Genomic DNA, 23,686 nt, shown 5'->3' with positions numbered 1-23,686 from the left:
TTATTTCTCACCAGAGAGCGAAGGCTTGTAGCGCAATGATCGAAAATATGAAAAAGTTTTGAATGACAAAAGCCAAACTTTTTATTTTAATCGCATATTTTGTCAACAATTTTCAAGGATTTTACTGAAGTTTCGGAAACAGTTATGCACATGTTTCTATACAGGAAACATTTGAAATTCGGCAAAATACCATCTTATATAAATGGTACATACAATTTAAAAACAACACAAAATTAAAGCGCGTATGCCCATGCATTTGGATAGAAGGAAACCAAAAACACGTGTATGTTCAATGGATGAATTATAATATTTCAAACAACAATGTCATAGACACTTTACAAGAGACAAACCATCGTGAAAGACATTTGAAGGTCGTCACCACTTTGGACCTCTTTCATCTGCCCTACGTTAAGTTATGGCTACGGTCGCTCACGTTAGCAAACGTTTTTTGAATCCGTGTTGCAGAGCAAACACATTTAGTTTCTGGGCGGCGGTTCCTTTTGGTGGTTTTGTCCACCCAGATATGTTTTATTCGGAATACTTTTCTAAAATACCTTTTAAGTAACTTTACAACATTTATGGCATTTTAATAATTGCCCGTTTTTTTTCCACCGGTGTTTTCCTTCAGTCATACTAGTTCGACTTCCCTGTACATATGTAACTTCGACCTTGGACAATACATAATGTTTGCATTAACTGAACTCATGGCTGTTCTTCAAGAGCACAGATCATAGCATATATTGTATTGGCATCGTTTCACTTTGCTGGAGGTAACAAATAACTTTCAGACAGACTGTTACAAAGGACGTATGATATGAGTGACATTTTTTGGATATATGCCAACTGAATTCAGCGTAATTTCCTGCGAAATGAACATAGATGAACTAAACATAATACAACTGTTCATTGATCATTGTAAAATGATACAAGAAATCCCATTGGTCCTTTGGTAAATGGTACGAGAAATCTCATTGGTCATTGTAAAATTGAACAAGAAATCCCATTGCTCAGTGTAAAATGGTACAAGAAATCCCATTGGTCATTGTAAAATGGTACGAGATATCCCATTGGTCATTGTAAAATGATACAATAAATCCCATTAGTCATTTGGTAAATGGTACGAGAAATCCCATTGGTCATTGTAAAATTGTGCAAGAAATCCCATTGCTCAGTGTAAAATGGTACAAGAAATCCCATTGGTCATTGTAAAATGGTACGAGAAATCCCATTGGTCATTGTAAAATGAAACAAGAAATCCCATTGCTTAGGTAGACCTCTATAAGTCATCTGTAAAAAAAAAATTCCAAGAGCAAAAGCTGATTTCTGAGTAACTTTTAACTGACAACGGAGACAATCAAGGCCAATTGTATCTTCGTCAGCAACATCTGATAATGAAAACAACACAATAAAATACTAAAAAAATACGATGAGCCAATTTTTGTGTAAGTATCTGCTAATAAGTGATAAAAGACTGCAGACAAAAGATCAGATCGCAGATTTTGATATTTCCGTCCGAAAAATAATGTTTTATGGCTAAAAGCATTACTAACTGTTTAAGAAAAAATGCATTAAACATCATGTTTTTTTAACTTAAATATACAAATCTACGATCTATGTTTTGTCAGCAGTTTGTTTCCATGCATGTTTGCATAAGTTGGCCCGTTTCAAGACAAAAAAATAAAACAGTTGTCAAAACGTTCAATCTGTGAGAGTTGTTTGCATAAGTTGGCCCGTTTCATGACAAAAAAATAAAACAGTTGTCAAAACGTTCAATCTGTGAGAGTGCAGCTTTAACCAATAATATTTTACTTGATATCATCTATCTATAACATACAGCTAAAACTAAAGGAAATGTTACCAGAAGCCAAACAGATAACCATATTAAGTGGCACAACGTTTTAATTAAGAAATGTTGAAAAATAAGACAATATACAGGAAGTTAGGTTTTAATTATTGCGTTCAGTTTTATCTTGCATTTAACGACTAAAGATACAGCTCTGTATTACTGAAGGTTTTGACAATGTGCGCATTTACGAACACTTAAACACTCTAGCAGCGTTTTTTGTACCAATAGATACAATTGGAGCTACCGGACTTTAAATGTTAATACGATGAATGTTGTTATTTGTTGTGTTGCAGTGAAATAAATGACTAACACTTTGAGCAACAATGTCAATGATGTAGTCGAAATAAAAGAAACATACAACTACTGCTATATCAGGCATTGCAGAACAGAAAAATACCATTTGATATGAAAAGGCGTTGCTATTGAAAAAAATTACGAATGGAATTCTACAAAAAAATAACATGAATAACACTTTCAATATAAGCGATGAAAAGGTTATATTGGAACGCATCAACGCGAAGACAGCTGACCAGATGACGCCAGTGATTGCTTATCTTGTCATTTTAATGTGTGTAGGACTGATCGGAAATGTTCTAGTGGTCCTGTTCTACGGACGTAATGCAAAGAACTCTACTCACTTTGTTTTCATTTGCACCTTGGCCATTTATGATCTGATCTCTTGCGGAATTTCAATACCATCTGAGATAGCTACCCTTCGATTGTTCTTCACATATGACAACAGTATTGCATGTAAAATCTTTCGATTTGTGAACCATTTTGCAGCAATTGGTAGCATTGGAGTTTTGTTGGAAATATCCATTGACAGATACAGAAAGATTTGTAGACCATTCCGAAGGCAGTTAAATCACAATCAAACAAAAGTGGCATGCGCTGGCTCTATAGTTGGCGCCTTGTTCTTTTCATGGCCCTCATTGGTCTTTTGCAAAGCAGTACCGGTAGACGTGAGAAATGAAAATGGTCAGCAAGTTACCGGATATACCTGTACTACAACCAAAGAAGAAAAATATCGTAATTACCTATGGATTTTTAACTCAACGCATTTTGTTATCTTCATTTGTTTTACTATCATACTATGTGTAATGTACGCCTTAGTTTGGAGTGTCCTCCTAAAGCGGAAAACATATTCGGAAACTTCCGAAGTGTCGGCCATTGGAGTGGAACCTTCTTATAGTGGAGACTCAATGGACCGGAGTACACAAAGTGCGAGAATGGCAGTGGAAATGGCTACGCAGCCAAGCCATACCAAACCTCGTACAGTTAGGTTGACGATGTTGATGGTGGTGATTACGGTGGTGTTTGTTGTCAGTTTTCTACCTTTTTTTCTGTTAGTCATATGGCGTGCAAAAAATGGTACCTTTGAATCTGATTTTTTATCCGACAGTGACCTAGTTGCTTTTCAATTTGGAATCAGATCTTATCTATTTAGCTCTGCAATTAACCCCTTTATGTATGGATTCTTTAACTCCGAATTCCGAGAATATGTGAGAAAAGTTGTTTGTGCTTGGAAGAGATAAAGAGATCGCAGCTTGTTTTTTACATCAAGCACTAAATCGGCAATTTATATATTTACTTTCATTTTGACTGTGTAACAGTGCGTACATAATATGAATAAAAACAATAACACGAATTGTAATCTGGTATTATAATAAACAAACCAATTATTTAACCCACATCCGGGTCATTTGTACCAAGACCATACGCCGATTGAAGTGGACAAAATTATTCTGCATTGGAACAGAAAAGTTCATCACTAAATTTATTTTGTGTAAGTTGCATGTGCCATAACAATGAGTCTTACATGAACTGTTTACATGTTCACTGTGTGTTTAATTATGTTCTAAAAAGTAAAACAAGTACCGTAAGATATATGTACACTAATGTTCCAATGAATATAACATGTGCTGTTAGATATGTGTATAATTATGTTCTAAAGATTATAACAAAAACTGTTAGATACTTTAACAATTATGTTCCAAAGAGTATAACATGTGTTGTTAGATGTGTGTATAATTATGTTCTAAAGGGTATAACATGTACTGTTTAATATGTATATAATTATGTTTCAAAGAGTATAAAATGTGCTGTTAGATGTGTGTATAATTATGTTCTAAAGTGTATAACATGTACTGTTTAATATGTATATAATTATGTTTCAAAGAGTATAAAATGTGCTGTTAGATGTGTGTATAATTATGTTCTAAAGTGTATAACATGTACTGTTTAATATGTATATAATTATGTTCCAAAGAGTATAACATGTGTTGTTAGATGTGTGTATAATTATGTTCTAAAGGGTATAACATGTACTGTTTAATATGTATATAATTATGTTCCAAAGAGTATAAAATGTGCTGTTAGATGTGTGTATAATTATGTTCTAAAGTGTATAACATGTACTGTTTAATATGTATATAATTATGTTCCAAAGAGTATAAAATGTGCTGTTAGATGTGTTGTTCCTCATTTTACTAAGTTGTGGCCCCAATCTGCTATGTTTTTTTTCTCACCTTTATAAGTTGTGGCCACAAAATAAATAAAATGTTACGGGTGTCACCTCAGAGCCAATGAAAATTTTTGTGTTGGGTCTTTAGAATGTCAGATTTTTTAACTGTACCGTGAAAAAGGCAACATGATTGCATTAGGAAATTCTAATACCAAACGTAGATCCGAACATGACACTAGTTCTAACTCGCATTAAGACAAAAGAAGACAAAAGAAATCAGCTGTAAATGTTAATTCTTTGGACTTTTGCATCTTGTCTGCGATAATTCCTTTAATTGTTGCCAAAATGCATAAATGTAAATCGACCATTTTATAAGAAGTACAATGTTTGTTAAAACAACATTATGTAGCATATGCGATGATGAAAAAACCCCGAGGTCATGAATACTAAAGCATTTTTTTTGCCTTCAAATAGAAATAATTTGTTAATATTTTGGAGCATAGTATATGTATATCAACAAAATATATCTGCAATACTGGAAATAGCAATCAGTGACATATGTGACTCAGTTGTAAAATTTACTTTTTTTGTTAAAAAAATGATGCAATTTTTTACCTGTGAGGAATGTGATTTCATGGTACATAAAAAACCGGCTTCGATCACAAATTTCCCAGGAGCTGTGACATATATGATTGAAATGTGTGTTTTTTTTTCTTTTTTTTTGAGGGGGTGTAGGTCACTTATAAAAGGCTTAATCTAGGCATTTAAGCTTAACCTTACGTGGATCTGTGTTTATAGCATATAGATGAACGACTCTTGTGAGCGTTGAACAACTTCTGATTATGTGGTTTCCGCCCTTTACACCGTTAAGTAAAATAGCGCTATTCATAGGTTGAGGGTCACGTTTTAGGACCATGGTGGTTTTGGGGTCATTGTGGTGTGGGTCATTGTGGTTTTGGGTGCTCGTGGTTTGAATCACGGTGGTTAGAGCCATAGTAGTTTGAGGTCATGGTGGTTTGGGGTCATTGTGGTTTGGGGCCATGGTAGTTTTGAGCCATGGTAGTTTTGCCCTCTTCCCCTTATTTTACCAATACTGGAACGTATACCTATTCGAAATACTTCATTAGTTTGCGTTTAAGTGCAGACGGATTGTGACTCAAATTTATTTGCATCCTGAAGCGAAACCATCAAAAGCCTAAAAAACGTATGTTTACGTTTGAATATGACTCGCTCAAGTATCAATATACCTATTTCATGTTCCGTTTAAATGTATCAACTAGGGGTAAAGGCGCGAAATCCTTAACAATAGCAAGTGTATAGCTAATGCCTTTTAATAGGTGCACGGTATAACGAAGCAAAAACGCACCACACAAGATTGCATGATGTTTATGCTATTGCATAAATACGTCAAGGGCCATAACTCTGGACTCCGGGGTGCAGCCATTGACAATAACCTAGATGCATAACGTGAAATGCGCGACATGAGATTTTGTGACGAACGAATGGTTGGACGACGGACCCCCTCTTTACGTTAGATGCATAAAAAACAATGAGTTCCCGCACGGAGCTTATCCTGACCCAATAGTTACAATTTGAACATGGTAAAAGCATTAAGCAGATGTCACATATCATTGTCTATGTTTAAGGGCATTATTAGTTGGAAAAAAGGTTTTAAGGTAGCAACACCATGCTGCCTTTATTCTATCAATTTCCCGTTAACCTTATACTCCGGCACATGTAACATGTACTTACAATATATAATGCATTATTGAGCTCAGAACTAAATGAATCATTATTACCCTATTACTAAACGCACCATTAATAATTTGTAAAAGATTCACTATCAAGATGGGGACCTAAACTGTAAGTCTATGAACGAATCATTATATGAATAAGTTACTTTGATAGAATTATATAGTTTGTTTTGATAGTCATATTTTGAAACTATGTTCGAAATAAGAAATTTCTCCTTCTGTAGGAATATACTCTTTTATTGTAACATACAAAAACAGTTTTGGTATGTCAATTTGCGTAGTAACGTATTAAGAGATTCTTACGGTATCGAACACATTTATCATTTTAACTCAAGTTTCAAGTTGTATGGTTTATTGATATCCGAGACCTATATACGACATCTCGTAGGTGTACAAAAACAGAGATATGACAAGACATAAATAAAAAATAGAGCCAACTTAATACGCGCAACAAATAAACAACAAAACAAACAGAATGAATGTAGCTTTATCAAATTTGAACTTATAATACATATAATATACAATGGTATATGACTCAATTAACATTCAGCATTTTTGGTTTTAGCAACCTCCTGGGGTCGTATTCAATAAGCAACTTGGATCAAACTTAAATTTAAGATTAGAAACTAAGAGTTCTGATATGCCTGTATATTTAGCTGACCAATAGGCTTAATGAAAACACTGAGGCATGTTTAAGGATAAGGATAAGTTACTTACTTAATATTGAATACTGACCCAGGGATATCTTTAGCAACATATTTGTATCAGTACTACTAGTTAAATTAATAAATTTCCAAAGTTCAAGTGTTTGGATAACGATACAGATTAATGTTCACACATACATTTACGTTCATTTATAAAATGACTGATCAAAAATCATCACATTCTCCTTGGCCTTTAAATAGTGTACATCTTCAATAGTTTAGTGTTCAGACTCATGTCTCCGCCAATGAGATCGCAGCACAGATCCACATTACATCATTTAAAAGAGCTCTGATAACCAAAATTATTTTGAAAAAGATTACAACTGCCAAATTTCAATTACTAGGTACCGAAGACAACCTCCAAATTTCCATCCATTCATTGATTGGCTTTATTTATTGGCCAGTTCTTTCAACGCTCGCGCATGAGCACTGGCTATTAAAATGCATTTAATAGGCTTCACACAGAACACTCAGAAAGTGTACATTTATGTTTGACCTTCTATACGATAAGTCGGCGGCGGGCTACTCCTAGCCTGTGGCATTTATCGCTTAGAAGACAAAAAAACACTAACTATTACAAGATTTACTACGACAACGATTCAAAAGTAAAACACCTAAATGTTCAAAGAACAATAGCTAGCTTATTGATTGTCAGATTAATGAACATTACTATATAAAAGCAAAATACTGATAAATGGCCTCTTTTCTTTATATATAAAAAGTAAAAGAAGTTTTTAGATTTCCTATGTCGCAAGTCATTGACCCGTCAATTTAAAACGTGGTCTGAAACAAGGGGTTGCATAGAACTCGATTTCAGTAGGACCAAAAATAATAACGTTCAACAGGACTCACATCGTTCTCGCCTGTTTTCTGTAGAACTTTGTTCACTATTATATATAAAAGGTCTACAATAAAACACATCGGTGCATTATGCGCAATGGGTCTACCATAGGATCATACGCAAGGTCTTTACACGAAATATATTTCAGCTCGTGACCAGCATGATTATCTGAAACTAGAAATGTTCCATCTAAAAAGCCAAACGATACTGCAAGGGGTCTATGGAGATCAACTATCTTGCCAAAAAAGTCATCGACTATTTTGCCATCATTTCCAACCAGCAGTACCGAAGCTGTCGCTTCGCAACAAACGTGTAACTTATCAAATACAAACGCCATTCCTCGCAATCCTTGAAGTAAATGATGGTCAACTAAACACCAACGAACACGTCCGTCCAAATGAAATCCCATAATTGTATCACGTCGTGGAAAAGTTACGACTAAAAGCTTTTTGTGCATATTGACACAAATCTGACTGTCGGAGGGATCGAACTCTTTTAATTCAGGTCGTTTTGTTAAATACACAAACGATTCTTTTTTATCGGTAAACGAAAGTTGTGTAATAGTTCCTTTATCATTTATAGCGTATAACTCATCTTTTATCGGGGCTATGCTGAAACATGCGGTTGAAAGATTGACTTCTTCAACAATGTTTACTTTTTTATCGTTTATGTCAAACATTACAACTTTCTTTTGACCAGGAATCGAGGCCAACAATGTTGGTGTTTCCAATTCTGTCTTAGCTATTGAATGAACCACACCTCCGAGCGATAGGTGACCGACTTCCTCCCATTCATCAGTATTGTAAACCCTTACTATATTTCTGGTTGTGTCCAAAATGACTGTTTCACCTGATTCCATGAGAATAGCGTTTGAGGGTGCTGACTCGAGAAGAAACTGTGTTGTTCTGAAATATTTAACCTTCTTACTGACTGTGTTCATTGTGATATTCTTGACAACGGAAATAAGTTCCCGTATATGCTTGTCTTTACTGTTAATGAGGCGCATTTCGGAGCTGTAACACTCGTATAATTTCGCCATTCTACCAATGCAATCACCACTTACTTGTTCATATTCGTTTTCCGATTCCTTAAGTCTTAATTTAAGATTTTTGCAGATAACAATAGCAGAGGGAGTGTTTGCATTCTGTATTGCTTGAAAGCATGAAGCAATGTTCTCTATACGTTTTATGTTTACTGCAATATTTGTAGTTTCCTGGTTTGTATAATCTTTCTCAAGTTTTTCTACATCATCTATTAATGAAAGTAATCGCCTTATAATTGTTGGACGCGTTCGTAATTTGATTTCTTTTGATTGCAACTTTGTAAGAAACCCACGATGTGTCATGATCAAATTCAATAATTCATTTTTTTCACTTTGAAATTTCTCGTTTCTTGCGTAGTCAGAAATGAGAATTGCACTTGTGCAATCGTGATGATTTTCAACATAACATGCTTCACAACAAAGTATGTCTTCATCTAAACAACAATATTTTAATTTCCTTTCGGGATGTTTGTCACAATAGGATTGGATATTACATTTATCCAAATACCGGCTCTGTCTCTCATCAATAGGAATTATTAGGTGATCTCTAAGTTTTTTGGTTCTCTTGTGAAAACTGGAGCAACTTTTACACAGATTTTCATCACAATCCCAGCAATAAAACTTTGCGTCGACGCTATCATCATCCAACTTGCACGGATCACAATACTCCACTTCTGTGCTTGCTTCTTTTGCATCTGTTCTATCTGACTTTGTTGAGCTACTATTATATGACTGTGAAAAGTCTTTAGAAGGAAGACTTGACACGAAGGTATGAATATCGTCTGGTTTCAATATACATGCCTGAATGTCCTTAAAGCATAGTGGACATGGAAAGCTTTGGATTGATTGTTTAAGATCCAAGCACTTATCTATCCAGCTTTCCAGACAGTGTGCACAAAAAGTATCCTTACAATCAAGATACTTCGGATCCCTATACGGTTCCATACAATGCAGACACACATCTGAATCATTGCTGTTTACACCTCCAGTTGCCATTTCAAATGTTAATTCTTTTCATTAGTTTTTAAAAAATGTCAAGGTTTTATGAGAGAAATGTTGCGTGTATCTTTGTCAAGATTAACACTCCAAATGACTGACTTAAATAGTATTACAAAGTATTCACGGGGTCTGTTTATCAATTGACTCTAATAACACAGTTTTATTATCAAAGATAAACTATATCGTTGTCACAAGGTGTACATATCTCATATGATCATACGAGAGATGGTTTGCATCTGTAAAACTATTATGGCTTTATATTTACGTAATACAGTGGGCAACTTTCACCTTGCACTTCCAGGTAAATGAGTCAAATATTCGATGCTGCTGTAGAATGTGTTTTGTTACATGTTAGATTCGTAGCTTTGGTTTTGTTTTTTTTTAACTTTTTCATCAATATTGTGATCAGTTTTCAGAAACATTTAAATACAAATTGGCTCAGCAAACCTTCTTTACCTCTTTTCAAAATATTCGATTGTTTCATGCCATTTAGAAAGAACCTAGCATGAATAAACTACTATGGAAACATGACAGTTTCCATTTCTATTTAAGAACTAAGTCCAAGCGGGCATCAGTTTTAAAACAAATTTGTCAAAAAACATAACCTAAATATCAGTGTTCAGACACTTATCGGCCATGTAAAAACATCATTTTTACACATAATAGTTTTAAGCCTTTGAAACTGGAAATAAAATTTTAGGTCAAAAGTAACGAATAATAAAAAAGACACTGATTAATTATTATTTCGTACATTTTCATTTTATATTCATTTTTAAAGATTTCGGCAAGCTAAAAGTCAAACTTAGTAATATCTAGTCGTTCACTTCCGTGACAATGACCTACATTTCATCGCTGCTCTTCGACCACTTCCTCAAGCAAGATCAGGTGATCTGTTTGCACATTTCCGGAATTACCCAAAACGTTTCGTCAACATTGAACGACATACCACAAATTGGTGAGAAAAGGGAGTGTCAACAATGATCAATCATGGTCCTTGAAATCATAAAAAAATAATAACGAAAGTTTCTCCCGCAGTTATTTACTTGTTAACAAGGGTTCTGTGCTCAGTGGTGGTTCATGTTGTTCCCGTGTTCATGTTCACCAGGGTTCTGTGCTCAGTGGTGGTTCATGTTGTTCCCGCGTTCATGTTCACCAGGGTTCTGTGCTCAGTGGTGGTTCATGTTGTTCCCGTGTTCATGTTCACCAGGGTTATGTGCTCAGTGGTGGTTCATGTTGTTCCCGTGTTCATGTTCACCAGGGTTATGTGCTCAGTGGTGGTTCATGTTGTTCCCGTGTTCATGTTCACCAGGGTTATGTGCTCAGTGGTGGTTCATGTTGTTCCCGTGTTCATGTTCACCAGGGTTCTGTGCTCAGTGGTGGTTCATGTTGTTCCCGTGTTCATGTTCACCAGGGTTATGTGCTCATGGGTGGTTCATGTTGTTCCCGTGTTCATGTTCACCAGGGTTATGTGCTCATGGGTGGTTCATGTTGTTCCCGTGTTCATGTTCACCAGGGTTCTGTGCTCATGGGTGGTTCATGCTGTTCCCGTGTTCATGTTGACCAGGGCTCTGTGCTCAGGGGCTGTTCATGTTGTTCCCGTGTTCATGTTGACCAGGGTTCTGTGCTCAAGGGTTGTTCATGCTGTTCCCGCGTTCATGTTGACCAGGGTTCTGTGCTCAAGGGTTGTTCATGCTGTTCCCGCGTTCATGTTGACCAGGGTTCTGTGCTCAAGGGCTGTTCATGTTGTTCCCGCGTTCATGTTGACCAGGGTTCTGTGCTCAAGGGTTGTTCATGCTGTTCCCGCGTTCATGTTGACCAGGGTTCTGTGCTCAAGGGCTGTTCATGCAGTTCCCGCGTTCATGTTGACCAGGGTTCTGTGCTCAAGGGTTGTTCATGCTGTTCCCGCGTTCATGTTGACCAGGGTTCTGTGCTCAAGGGTTGTTCATGCTGTTCCCGCGTTCATGTTGACCAGGGTTCTGTGCTCAAGGGTTGTACATGCTGTTCCCGCGTTCATGTTGACCAGGATTCTGTGCTCAAGGGCTGTTCATGCTGTTCCCGCGTTCATGTTGACCAGGGTTCTCTGCTCAAGGGTTGTTCATGTTGTTCCCGTGTTCATGTTGACCAGGGTTCTGTGCTCAAGGGTTGTTCATGTTGCTCCCGTGTTCATGTTGACCAGGGTTATGTGCTCATGGGTTGTTCATGTTGCTCCCGTGTTCATGTTGACCAGGGCTCTTTTCTCAGGGGTGATTTATGTTGGTCCCACGCTCATGTTGACCAGGGCTTAGTGCTCAGGGGTTAGTTATGTTGTTCCCGTGTTCATGTTGACCAGGGTTCTGTGCTCAGGGGTTAGTTATGTTGTTCCCGTGTTCATGTTGACCAGGGTTCTGTGCTCAAGTCTTGTTCCTGTTGTTCCCGTGTTCATGTTGACCAGGGCTCAGTGCTCAGTGGTTGTTCATGTTGTTCCCGTGTTCATGTTCACCAGGGTTCTCTGCTCAGGGGTTAGTTATGTTGTTCCCGTGTTCATGTTGACCAGGGTTCTGTGCTCAGGGGCTGTTCATGTTGTTCCCGTGTTCATGTTCACCAGGGCTCAGTGCTTGTTCATGTTGTTCCCGTGTTCATGTTCACTAGGGTTCTCTGCTCAGGGGCTGTTCATGTTGTTCCCGTGTTCATGTTGACCAGGGCTCAGTGCTCAGTGGTTGTTCATGTTGTTCCCGTGTTCATGTTCACCAGGGTTCTCTGCTCAGGGGTTGTTCATGTTGATCAGGGCTCTGTTCTCAGGGGTTGTTCATGTTGTTCCCGTGTTCATGTTCACCAGGGTTCTCTGCTCAGGGGTTGTTCATGTTGATCAGGGCTCTGTTCTCAGGGGCTGTTCATGTTGTTCCCGTGTTCATGTTGACCAGGGCTCAGTGCTCAGTGGTTGTTCATGTTGTTCCCGTGTTCATGTTCACCAGGGTTCCCTGCTCAGGGGTTGTTCATGTTGATCAGGGCTCTGTTCTCAGGGGCTGTTCATGTTGTTCCCGTGTTCATGTTGACCAGGGCTCAGTGCTCAGGGGCTGTTCATGTTGTTCCCGTGTTCATGTTGACCAGGGCTCAGTGGTTGTTCCTGTTGTTTCCATGTTCATGTTGACCAGGGTTCTGTGCTCAGGGGTTGTTCATGTTGATCAGGGCTCTGTTCTCAGGGGTTGTTCATGTTGATCTTACGTTCATGTTGACAAGGATTCTGTGCCCCGGGTGGTCTATGTTGTTTCCGTGTTCCATGTTGACCAGGGTTCTGTGCTCAGGGGTGGTTCATGTTGTTCCCGTGTTTATGTTATCCGGGGTTCTGTTCTCAGGGATGGTTCATGATATTTACGCATATATAAAGTTTCAATGCAATTCTTTAAGTGGTTGTTGGATATTGACATATGAACGAGGACTTGCAAAACCTTAATTGAATGACAAACGAACATGCTAAATGGGTTATCTATGTCGATTAACTAAGTGGATTGGATAGTTGTAAACACCTGGCTCAAAGTTCATTGAAATACATGTATTTGCTGTGATATTGACTTAAATGTGGGTACATGCGAACCTATAAAAAAAATATAAATGAAATAATGAAGGGGCATGATTTGCATTAAATGCAAAAAAGAGTTATCTATCTCGATTAAGATATAGATATAGAGCTATTAACATTTGTGTGCTAATTATCAAAACTTTAACCAGAACTTTTTAATTGAAAATTATAAAGGCCCAATATTTGCATTAATTCAGTACAGTGTTATCAAACTTCATAAATTAAGAAGGTTGGAGAATTGGTATATTTTCTGAAATAATGACTTAAAGGTGCTTACACGCAAAACCTTAACCAAGGTGTGATGTCGAGGCTGACACCAGGGCGAGTAGTATAGCTCTCCTTATTTTTCGAATACGCCTTATTCTTCGCTTAAGTCAAGCTTAAAACTAGATTCTTTCGTTGGCTTTCAAATTTAAATTAAATTACTTTTCCCTTATTGTGGGGTTGTGCATTTTTCACAAAAAATGTCACAGATTTTAACCCTATCTTATCCACCATCTGGTGTACAATTTTTACGCTGAAAATCCTTCGTACTAGTTAATAATACTTAGTTACACTTTGCTGAAATGTTTTTTTCAATTTGAAGTTAATTTCTCTCTTATGCTTTCTCATAAGATGTGGCTTTTAACTTTAAGTCAGAGGCGTTTCATTTTAACAAGCTGCTCTCAATGAATCATAATTACAGAGGGTCAATCACGGTCGGAAGGACAAGGGCAAATCTATATGCAACCTTTTTTGTAGTGCAGGCTTTCAAGTAACCAATAACATAAGAGTAGGGAGGATTTTTTTGAAAAAGTAGGGTAAAATAGGGCGATTAAGAGCAAAAAGTAGGAATAGAAGGGCTCTTTACTTACCTTTTTGGATGCAAATAAATGACAACTAAAAACCTATTCATCAATTGTGATGTACATGTAGTTATCTTTGCTTAGAAACCAGTGCTTCTAAAGGGATTCAGCCAAAGGATGAGGAGAGGAACCTGAAATGGGTGTCTCTAATGATCATGCACCACTCATTCTCATCATAGAACCCCTGTTGCTGCACTGTAGACCTACTGCATCAAACTAATCCTACAAAAATACTAGAAATGGCCTCTTATTAAAATCAAAATTTAGATTATTTCAATTAATGCATTTAGTTAAATCTTTTCTATTATTTCTTGAACTATTAGCACAAAAAAGAAACTAGAAATGTGTCCATAGGACACGGATGCCCCCACTTCGATTTTTTGTCACAGAAAATAAGCCATAATGATTATTCAGGATAATCTGAGGGCCCTAACTCCTAAATGATTAAAGCGATTTCCATGGCTATCGAACTTGATCAAGATATTATGGTCACAAACATGTGTTAAAAGTTTGGTGAGGATTGGACAAACAGTTTTCAAGAATTAGATCGGAAACAATCTTCGGGACGTATTTTTCAAGTCTTTTTTTGCAAATAAAGGGCCGTAACTCCTAAATGACAAAAGCGATTTCCATGGCTATCGAACTTGATCAAGATATTATGGTCACAATCATGTATGTAAAGTTTGGTGAGGATTGGACACATACTTTTCAAGAATTAGATTGGAAACATATATTTTTGAAGTATTTTTGGCAAAAAAGGGCCATAACTCCTCAATGACTAAAGCGATTTCCATGACTATCGAACTTGATCAAGATATTATGGTCACAAACATGTGTTTAAAGTTTGGTGAGGATTGGACAAACGGTTTTCAAGAATTAGATCGGAAACAATCTTCGGGAATTTTTGGCAAAAAAGGGCCGTAACTCCTAAATGACTAAAGCGATTTCCATGACTATCGAACTTGATCAAGATATTATGGTCACAAACATGTGTTTAAAGTTTGGTGAGGATTGGACAAACGGTTTTCAAGAATTAGATCGGAAACAATCTTCGGGACGTACGTACGTACGTACGGACAAGGGCAACCCTATATGCCGCCACTTTGTGGGGGCATAAAAAGTAGGAGCCTCACAAAAAAGTAGGAAAAGAAGGGACCGCTTGAAAGCCTGGTGGTGGCATAAAAAGCCAATATTGCAGAGGGTGTCTTTTTAACAAACATTGTAACTTGTGTGATGTTGGGGACCCATTAGATTTTGCCGGGTTAAATGTGTGTTTAAATTCTGTTTTTGTAGAAGTTCCCAACATAATTCGTTTATTTTTATACTGAACATGTACATCGTTGCTCTTTTTAAATCAAAGATAAAATCAGAATGAATTTTCAGGCAATGTATTTAAACATTTGCTTTTATATAGCGAACCATATTTACAACTGCTCCATCGGATATAATTGAAATCACTAGTTAATCAAACTAACGAGTTTGTTTTCCATTATGGCATTCTTTATTTTAATCATGCGTCATTAAGATGTTGTGATAAATACATGTTTCAAAAGTGCTCAGTCTAAGGATAAAAAGTATCTTTTAATGGGTCAGTCAGAAACGATTCAGACTAATTGTAGAGAGCACATTAGTCACGATGTGTAATCGGCGAGGCAGTTTGTGTCCTTTATTAACCAGTCTTGAAAATTTTGGAGCAAAAGAGCAATATTCTATATAAACGTGCTTCATTCAGGAAACCAAGACCTGGCACAGGAAAATATATAATGGAAGTCAACATGACCAACAGATGCTTTATTCTGAATGAAATCCAAAGTTGTTTACAAGATGGAAAAAACGAGACAATTGATGCATTAAGCACAATTGTGGATCTAATTTAGTTTTATTAATTAAATAAGGAACGAGTCAAGAGACATATGACACAGACAGAGACTGTCCAGAGTTCATGGTCACATCCCACAGGTGAAAAATCCTTAGGGTGATGGACACAATGTTTAATCGAACAGCCCAAAGCCCATATCGTCATCAGACTCCTCGGATTCCTCCTTCTTCTCTTCTTTCTTCTCCTCGGCTGGGGCGGAAGAGGCTGCAGCTGGGGCAGTGGCAACTGCGAACGCAGTTGGGTCGGCCAAGAAGTCCTTTGTCTGAAATGAAGAGGTAAGCTTTGAAGTTCAGTGTAGCTATATTAAAATCAGTGTTGCGTTAGATTAGGTTTTTAGGACAGTTCACATACAAATGATCGCATTATTTGTTTTACCGTTTTGTAATTAATAATTTACGGTAATATACATCAGACGGGTTGTTTGGAATCTGACAGACAATTCCAAACTTGATGGGTCTATTTTAGATGCTTTTTATAAACAAATGTACTATTGAGTGATAAACTGATCAGTCCGCCATATTTCAGGCGTTTTTAACCATGGTTAACAGGACAGCGGGAGAGGGTTCTGCCATTTCTGGCACTCTCGCTGACCCTGCCCCAACAGGTTAGAAAACAGTTCATCATCCCAGTTTGTCTTCAGTTTAGTCATTCACCTAACTATAATGGAATTTCCCACACCTTTTCATTATTAATCATATTTTTAAACAAGAGAATATTCAAGAACTCAACAACCAGGTACATACATCACCTGCCAATGGGTGAATCCAGTCACTGAGCAACAGAGACTCCTCCAAGATTACTTCATTAACATTAATTTTCCTACTTTAAATAACTTAACAGATCGAACAGCAATACCATTTAATGTTTAGTTTATTTAAATTACATTCCACAAAACAAACAAATTTAAATTTCGTACCCTCTGAGCCTCAGGGAAGGTGTAGTCTGTCTCTACAGCGATGGCAAGAAGTTTCTTGAATCCGTTGATGATGGAATGAGGGGCGGAAGCCGCAGTTGGGTAGCCGATCTGCAGGGAGACTGATGCAACGTTTCGCACTCCCTGTAAATAGACGTGTACTTTTCACAAGTTTTTAATTTAAATTCATACATGTTACACTGCATATAAACTCAAGTTCTTACAGTCAAAACCCTGAAGATCGAAGTAAATAAGCCATACATTAATTTTATTTGCGCCACAGACTTGAGAGCTTATGCTTATAATTTATTTTAACCCCAGCACAGTTTAAGTATGCTACTTTTCAAATAAAAATCTTATCAAGAATTAAACGAAAAACTAATGCAGGTCTTTTTATATTCAATTACAATGGTTTTGCCCTAAGCAAACAATATGTACATGCATTACCATCCATTTAATGAAAGCGTATTACTCTTGAGGTGGACTTGGACACCAATGAAACCTGGCCTAGATGTCTCTTAAAACAATGACTATAGCCCGTACCTCCAGGAACCTTCCACGCAGGGCATCATCGGTGATGTCCAGGATCTTGGACTCGAACACTGAGCCAGAGTCGTACACTGAAAAACAGAACATGTCAAGTAATTCAATGAGATTCACACATTGATAATATAATATGTATAAACTCGCTTAAATTTATATACAAAACCTTGTACCAATCATTACTTCAGATTTTTACTGCCTCCACCAATATTCGATTGAATTTGTCCATTCGGGAAAGCCTACTGAATTTCTTACTTGCCCTTTGACAATTTTACTTGTCCTGGGCTTTGGGTAAGTGGGTTATTGTGAATAATGGTTTTTTTATGAACGAGAATGCACTAATGTCTCAATACATGTACATGAAAATGGATACAATATTAAATCTAGCACAAACATGTGATATTTGTATTTTTATTGGTCATTCAAGTATTAAAATAAATATACTCAATATTCAGTGTAATGTTTCAAGCAAAATCTACTCTATTCCAAGATTCAACCATATTATAATGCACATCAATATGATCATGTGGAAGTTTCTGGTACTGGTTTCTTCAACCATATTATAATGCACATCAATATGATCATGTGGAAGTTTCTGGTACTGGTTTCTATATAAACAGCAGACAAAAGTGAGAATCTGATCAATTTATAACTGTCTTAACAAACAAGCTATGTTGGAAAGCAGGGTCTTCTTCTTGCATGCTCAGACAGCCATATTTCAGGCGTTTTAAACCATGGTAACAGGACAGCAAGAGAGGGTTCTGCCATTTCTAGCGCTCTTACTGACCCTGCCCCAACAGGTTCAAGAGAATTTCATCATTGCAATCTTCTTCAAGCAAAAACATACTATTAAACAAAATTTAATCCCATTTGATCAATTCCAGAAGGCCTTAAAAGCATCATAACACAAGCATCTATTACTTCTAAGCATGATACAGTAAAACAGCGATTGCTCAAGGACGCTGGGGCCCAAGCCAAAACCTCGAGTGATCTGATTTTCCAACAATTCAAGTTTACATTTAACTCCCTACAATTATCTTCTCTACTGCACTCATCAATAAACAATAATCAGGCGTAAACAGTTGCAACTGCTTTTCACACCTCATCAAATTTAATTTTATCTGTCATTTGGATTTTTTTTTTCAACTTGCTAAATTTTGAACACCTGGCAATTGTTTATTTTAGAACACGCTTTCAGAAAATGTTTGAAGTTATAACCTCGGGGCAATCAACAGGCATGGTCCTCCACTTATTTAGGTTTCGATCCAGCTTCAGTATATTTTATTTGAAAATAGAAGGAATAATCGTTGGGAGTAAGCATCTACCTTGACCAATCACCAGTTCTTGAATGACCACCTGTTTGAACGATCACAGTTTAACTGTATTATGCTTTTGCAAAATCACTCAACAAAATAAGATTTAAATAATCTTTGCATAAAGCTTTTGTTAGACACGCATGTAATATAAGGTTTAAACTGTATATACCTCTCTTAATAGCGAGACCATAGGAGAAGGGCGAGATCCCCAACATGTTGAGGAGTGTGGCCTCGGAGGCTCCGACCTTGTCTCCTTCTGTGATCAGGCGCACATCGTTCTGGAAATAACAAATGAACATTGCAAGTGGAATAATAATTAAGCCAGTGTTACAGTTAGAAATGCACCCCAAAATTGTTTAATCCACCCATTTCTTTTGGTTTTATATCAAGGGTCAATTATTTTAAACATTCCAAGATAATCATAATGTAATTGTCAAAATACAAATTATGACAGTACCTGTAAGACCCATATATTGAAGGTATTGCATTTAAAAAAGAAATTAAAAATTATTGTGTGTAATTACAATCCTGTGGAGAAAACACCACCGCTAATCTGTTCTTTTTTGTCAGGGGATATAACTTGACACTTTTTTTAAGTCTGTATATTGTCTGTATACCGTGCATTTAGTGAAATTTAAAACACCGTCTTTCATTCATTTTCTATCTCGAGTACTCGTTGCCATCCCTATTTTAAGTATAAAATTGTATTTAAAAAAGAAGAGTCTACTCAGTCTGCCATATTTCAGGCGTTTTAAACCATGGTAACAGGACAGCAAGAGAGGGTTCTGCCATTTCTGGCGCTCTCACTGACCCTGCCCCAACAGGGTAATAAGAATTTCATCATTGTAGACACATGTAACGATTTATAATTGCAATAACCTGCTGTAAAGGGTACTAGATCTTTTATGTAAATGAAATCGTTGTTGCTTTCCCTTCTTCAGACGTGTTTGGACACATTCATGTTATTTAATTATTTTATATGTAGCGGGCAAAGTTAGCAAGTGAACTTCCTGTGTTTCTCTCAACCTTAATAGGCCAAATTAGACCCCCTTCACAATTCAAAAGACCTTTTGCAAATGGTAGCAAAGTTCACAATTCTTAATATTATTATATCTTGTATCCTTTTCCTCCACCATTTTCTCAATGGAATGTAGCAACATCCTTTCTAGACATGTATTTGAGCATGGATGACACGGGTAAGCAATGCTAACAAATCACAGGACCCTAGCCATATTCACATGATAGTGAGAAAAACACAACTTCCCATCAAATTTCTGAGAAAAATATTATTCTGTAAACAAGAATGGAAAGGAACATGATGAATACAACCTTGTACAATATTAAGCCATTTAAGTTAAAACCCACAGAAAAAAAACATACCTTTGACAAGAGAGTGAGCTAGTACCTACCAGCATTTCAATGCATCCCTTGGTGATCTTGGTGGTGATATGGAGAGCCTGGAAGAAAGAGGTCTTCTCGGGTCCAAGAGCAGTCGCCTGTTTGGGCACCGTTACATCCACAGGGGCAATTGCTCCAGCACGGGCAGGGGCTTCCACCTGTATAGGGGTTGAGGAGATCATATGCAATTTTGTGGGGATATAAGTTCACTTAATTTGAATAATTTCTGGTTCAAGATTATTGTCTGTTTTGGCATAATTAACTCAAGATTTTAAAGTTGATACATGCATTTCGACCCAAACTGCAGTAATTCGCGATGTCTGTCATGCTCTATTACCTTAAATAAGTGATGCAAACGAATGGCAAAATTGATATTCGAATATTGGGTAATTCTTTCCAACGAATATTCGATTACCAAAATACATCTTTTAAAAGTTGTAGTAAACTTTTATAATATTCTCTACTTTTAAAAGTTGTAGTAAACTTTTATAATATTCTCTAAAGTAATAACCGGGGCATTTTAGCTCTACTTTGTCGTAATAACTACGCGTGGCGGAGCCTGAATTACACCAAATTAGCCTCTGAAATTCTTCATTTCAGAAAGACAAAAAGTCATACTTTATGAACAGAGAAAAATGAACAAAAACTTTTAATTAATATTCCTCTGCCTTTATATTTGTAAACAACGTGAACCTAGATGGATTTTTGGTCAAATGGCATTATGTGCCAATGGAGAGTCTCCGTAGGACGAGCAGCCTCGTTCTGGGATGGACCTCTAATATATAAACTGCGGAAAAACTAAACCAACTTGGGAACTAGTCTATTTACGATTTTCTTAATTGGTAGAAGCAATTTACCTAAAATAATTGGATTTTATTTCTGTCACTTGTCGTTTTCTGTCACTCCCCGTGTTTTTACAATAAGCCAGTCATTGTAAAAACATGGGGACGTTTTATAGTACCCGACGATATGTCCCTAAATGATATATGCGGCATGTTTAGTGTATTGTCATCACATTCACACCTCTGGCATTATGGGCCAGTCGTTGTTTAAACAAGACCAACGAATCTTATATACAACAACATAGTTGTAGGCAAAATATTTATTATTATTATTATTCAACAAAAAAAACCCTCGAATATTCGAATACCGATTTTGACATTCGAATACCAAACGTTTGATCGAATATTCGTTTGCATCCCTACCTTAAATGCAGTTTTTCTAGTACTGCCCAAAGCTAGCTTACTACAATTGAGAACTATTATTACCACTTACAATTCTGGACTAAGCCTATCACAGGATTGCCATACCTTATTGGCCAGCAGCAGGTCCCGAACCTCCATAAGATCTCCCTTGGTAAAGACCAGACCAACGTTACCAACGATGTGAGGCAGCAGTCTGTAATCAGGGATAAAGTAAAATGTTTCCATACATTACAACAGTAAATATATTGCAATACTCCCCAACCTCTCCCAAAAACATGAAAGTACATCTTAAGTTCTAAATGATATTCGGAAACAAGTATTCATTGGCTATTTAAGCTAGTGGTTGTGCTTACACAGAAAGATGTGATTTAGTCATTTTTAACGAATTAAAATCGTTAATTAGGACCTTTGAATGTGTATATATTTTTATTAATAGTTTTGCATACCTTTCCAGGGCGGGGTTCTTGTCAAGGTGTCCCCTGATGGACTTCCTCATCATGGTGTTCTTTCCCATCAACACAACTGGCAAAGGCAAAACATCAAGCGTTTAATCATGATTCCGTACCAAGTGGTGATCAGGGAAGAAATATTTGTTATACTATACTATCTATAGTCTTGATTTAATGGCCTTACGAAAACCACTGCCGAAGGTTATGATAATCAGTACATAACCAAAATTACTAAAATATTTGAAAGTCATTTCCAACTGCATTTGGCTTATCAGGTACAACTGAAAACTATTTTTCATCCAAATCAAATGCATAAGCTTCATTTTTCTTCCTTATAAGATATTACATCATTTATATGCAGGTTAACCTACTGGCTTGTCCTCTGAGAGCAGCCCGGATCTGCTGCATCTGCTTGGAGCCCACATTGTCAGCATTCACAACAAAACACTTGGGATAATCATCCAGAAGTTGCTGAAAAATACCAACTTTTTTTTATCCAACAATCAATTCGCAAAATGATCTGACAGCTTTTCTTTAAATATTTGAATGTGCTGTTATGAATAAGCATTAATATTGAAAACACTTGTTAAGTATTTACAGGTTACAACTCTAAACATATCTATTTTACAGAAAGGCAAGAGAACAGAATGCAGTGTGTGTATACCATGTGATAAATTATGTCATATATGCTACATCGGAAGGCAACATTTTCCTTAAAATAAAGTCTTAAAACAAAGATAACTTTTCTTTTACTGCACTATTTTAAATGGAACAAAGTGCAGTCTATGCCGCTTATGACCCCGCATTCATTGTATTAACGGAGTTTGATAAGGTCATTAGTTTCATCAAACACTTCGACAAACCTGTTTCCAAACTTGATGTTTTGACATTGCTCCATCAGACGGGCATTTCGTGAAGTATTTTAAGGAACTAAACTCTGGTAAAAGACCGAAGGCAGCGCTCAGTAAGCGGCATAGACTGCGATATGTTTTATTTAAAATGGTGAAGAAATAGTGAAGAAATAGTGAAGTTATCTTTGTTTAAAGTCATCATCTGAAGCAAAATATTGCCTTCTGACGTAGCATCTATGACGTAATTTATCACGTGGTATACACACACTGGAATCATTTTGTCATGAAACAAATCAAACATCTTGCAACTGAATAAACTTGGCAAAGAAGAAAAAGACTTCTACCAATTTCAATCAGGTTGCATATCATGCTTACAGCGATCTTGACGAAGTAGTTGGCCTTCCATGTTGTCTTGTCTTCCTTGACCATCTTGGTGAATCAGGGATAGCGCGGCTACTGTTTAAAGACAAGGCGGTTCTGAAATAATCAGTCAACCGTATGAAACACTTTGGAAATTATTCAATTTCAAGCTTAAAATTGATCTTTGCATCATTAATGAAATAGGACCAATGGTTCAGTTGGGGCTACATCCTTTTCCAAAACAGGTAGGCAGTAGGTCTTTAAAAAAATTAAAATATTAGGCCTTATATTAGAGCAGATTGTCACCCTTGGAGAAAAATTGGAGCAGATTGTTACCCTTGGAGAAAAATGTTTAAGTAATCTTCAGTATAAAGCTTTAAAGGTTTAATACTACATATTAAATCGCACACTCAAATACCAATTGACTATAAAATGGAAGGGTTCGCACCCATTTCCTAGGTAGGGTTCGCACCCATTTCCTAGGTAGGGTCGGGTAACCCAATCCAAATGTATTTTCTTTTCAGGTCTGGGTAATCGTAAAAGTCTAAAGGCCTACAACCAATGATGGCAGTGGCTACACATGGTTAAATTTGATCATATCATATATCATATTATGGACTTTTTCCATTTTTTTTTTCATTTTTTAAAAAGAATTAATGATGCTTTGCTTATTTATGTGATGATGTTTATATTTAGCCTAATAAAAGCCTTTTCTGGCCAG

The 23,686-nt window shown here is 36.7% G+C and overlaps 3 protein-coding genes across 3 annotated transcripts; 1 reads left to right on the top strand and 2 right to left on the bottom strand.

The window, feature by feature from the left end:
• Positions 1–1,975: 1,975 nt before the first annotated feature.
• On the top strand, positions 1,976–4,299 carry LOC128205717 (neuromedin-U receptor 2-like). The gene has a single exon (XM_052907627.1). The coding sequence runs from the start codon at positions 2,308–2,310 to the stop codon at positions 3,379–3,381; it is 1,074 nt and encodes a 357-aa protein (XP_052763587.1). The 5' UTR covers positions 1,976–2,307; the 3' UTR covers positions 3,382–4,299.
• A 2,608-nt stretch (positions 4,300–6,907) lies between these two features.
• On the bottom strand, positions 6,908–9,052 carry LOC128205713 (uncharacterized). Its single transcript, XM_052907622.1, has one exon. The coding sequence runs from the start codon at positions 8,952–8,954 to the stop codon at positions 7,674–7,676; it is 1,281 nt and encodes a 426-aa protein (XP_052763582.1). The 5' UTR covers positions 8,955–9,052; the 3' UTR covers positions 6,908–7,673.
• Positions 9,053–15,827: 6,775 nt separating this feature from the next.
• On the bottom strand, positions 15,828–23,135 carry LOC128205718 (60S acidic ribosomal protein P0-like). The gene is made up of 9 exons (XM_052907628.1): positions 22,981–23,135; positions 22,126–22,225; positions 21,752–21,827; positions 21,411–21,498; positions 20,112–20,258; positions 18,872–18,980; positions 17,387–17,463; positions 16,847–16,987; positions 15,828–16,192 (listed from the first exon to the last, which is right to left on the bottom strand). The coding sequence occupies exons 1-9, from the start codon at positions 23,032–23,034 to the stop codon at positions 16,043–16,045; spliced, it is 942 nt and encodes a 313-aa protein (XP_052763588.1). The 5' UTR covers positions 23,035–23,135; the 3' UTR covers positions 15,828–16,042.
• Positions 23,136–23,686: the final 551 nt, after the last annotated feature.

This window comes from Mya arenaria, chromosome 10, assembly GCF_026914265.1.
Source record: "Mya arenaria isolate MELC-2E11 chromosome 10, ASM2691426v1".
Lineage (NCBI taxonomy): Eukaryota > Metazoa > Mollusca > Bivalvia > Myida > Myidae > Mya > Mya arenaria.
The sequence above is the reverse complement of the archived record's forward strand: the minus strand, read 5'-3'. Positions and strand labels throughout refer to the sequence as shown.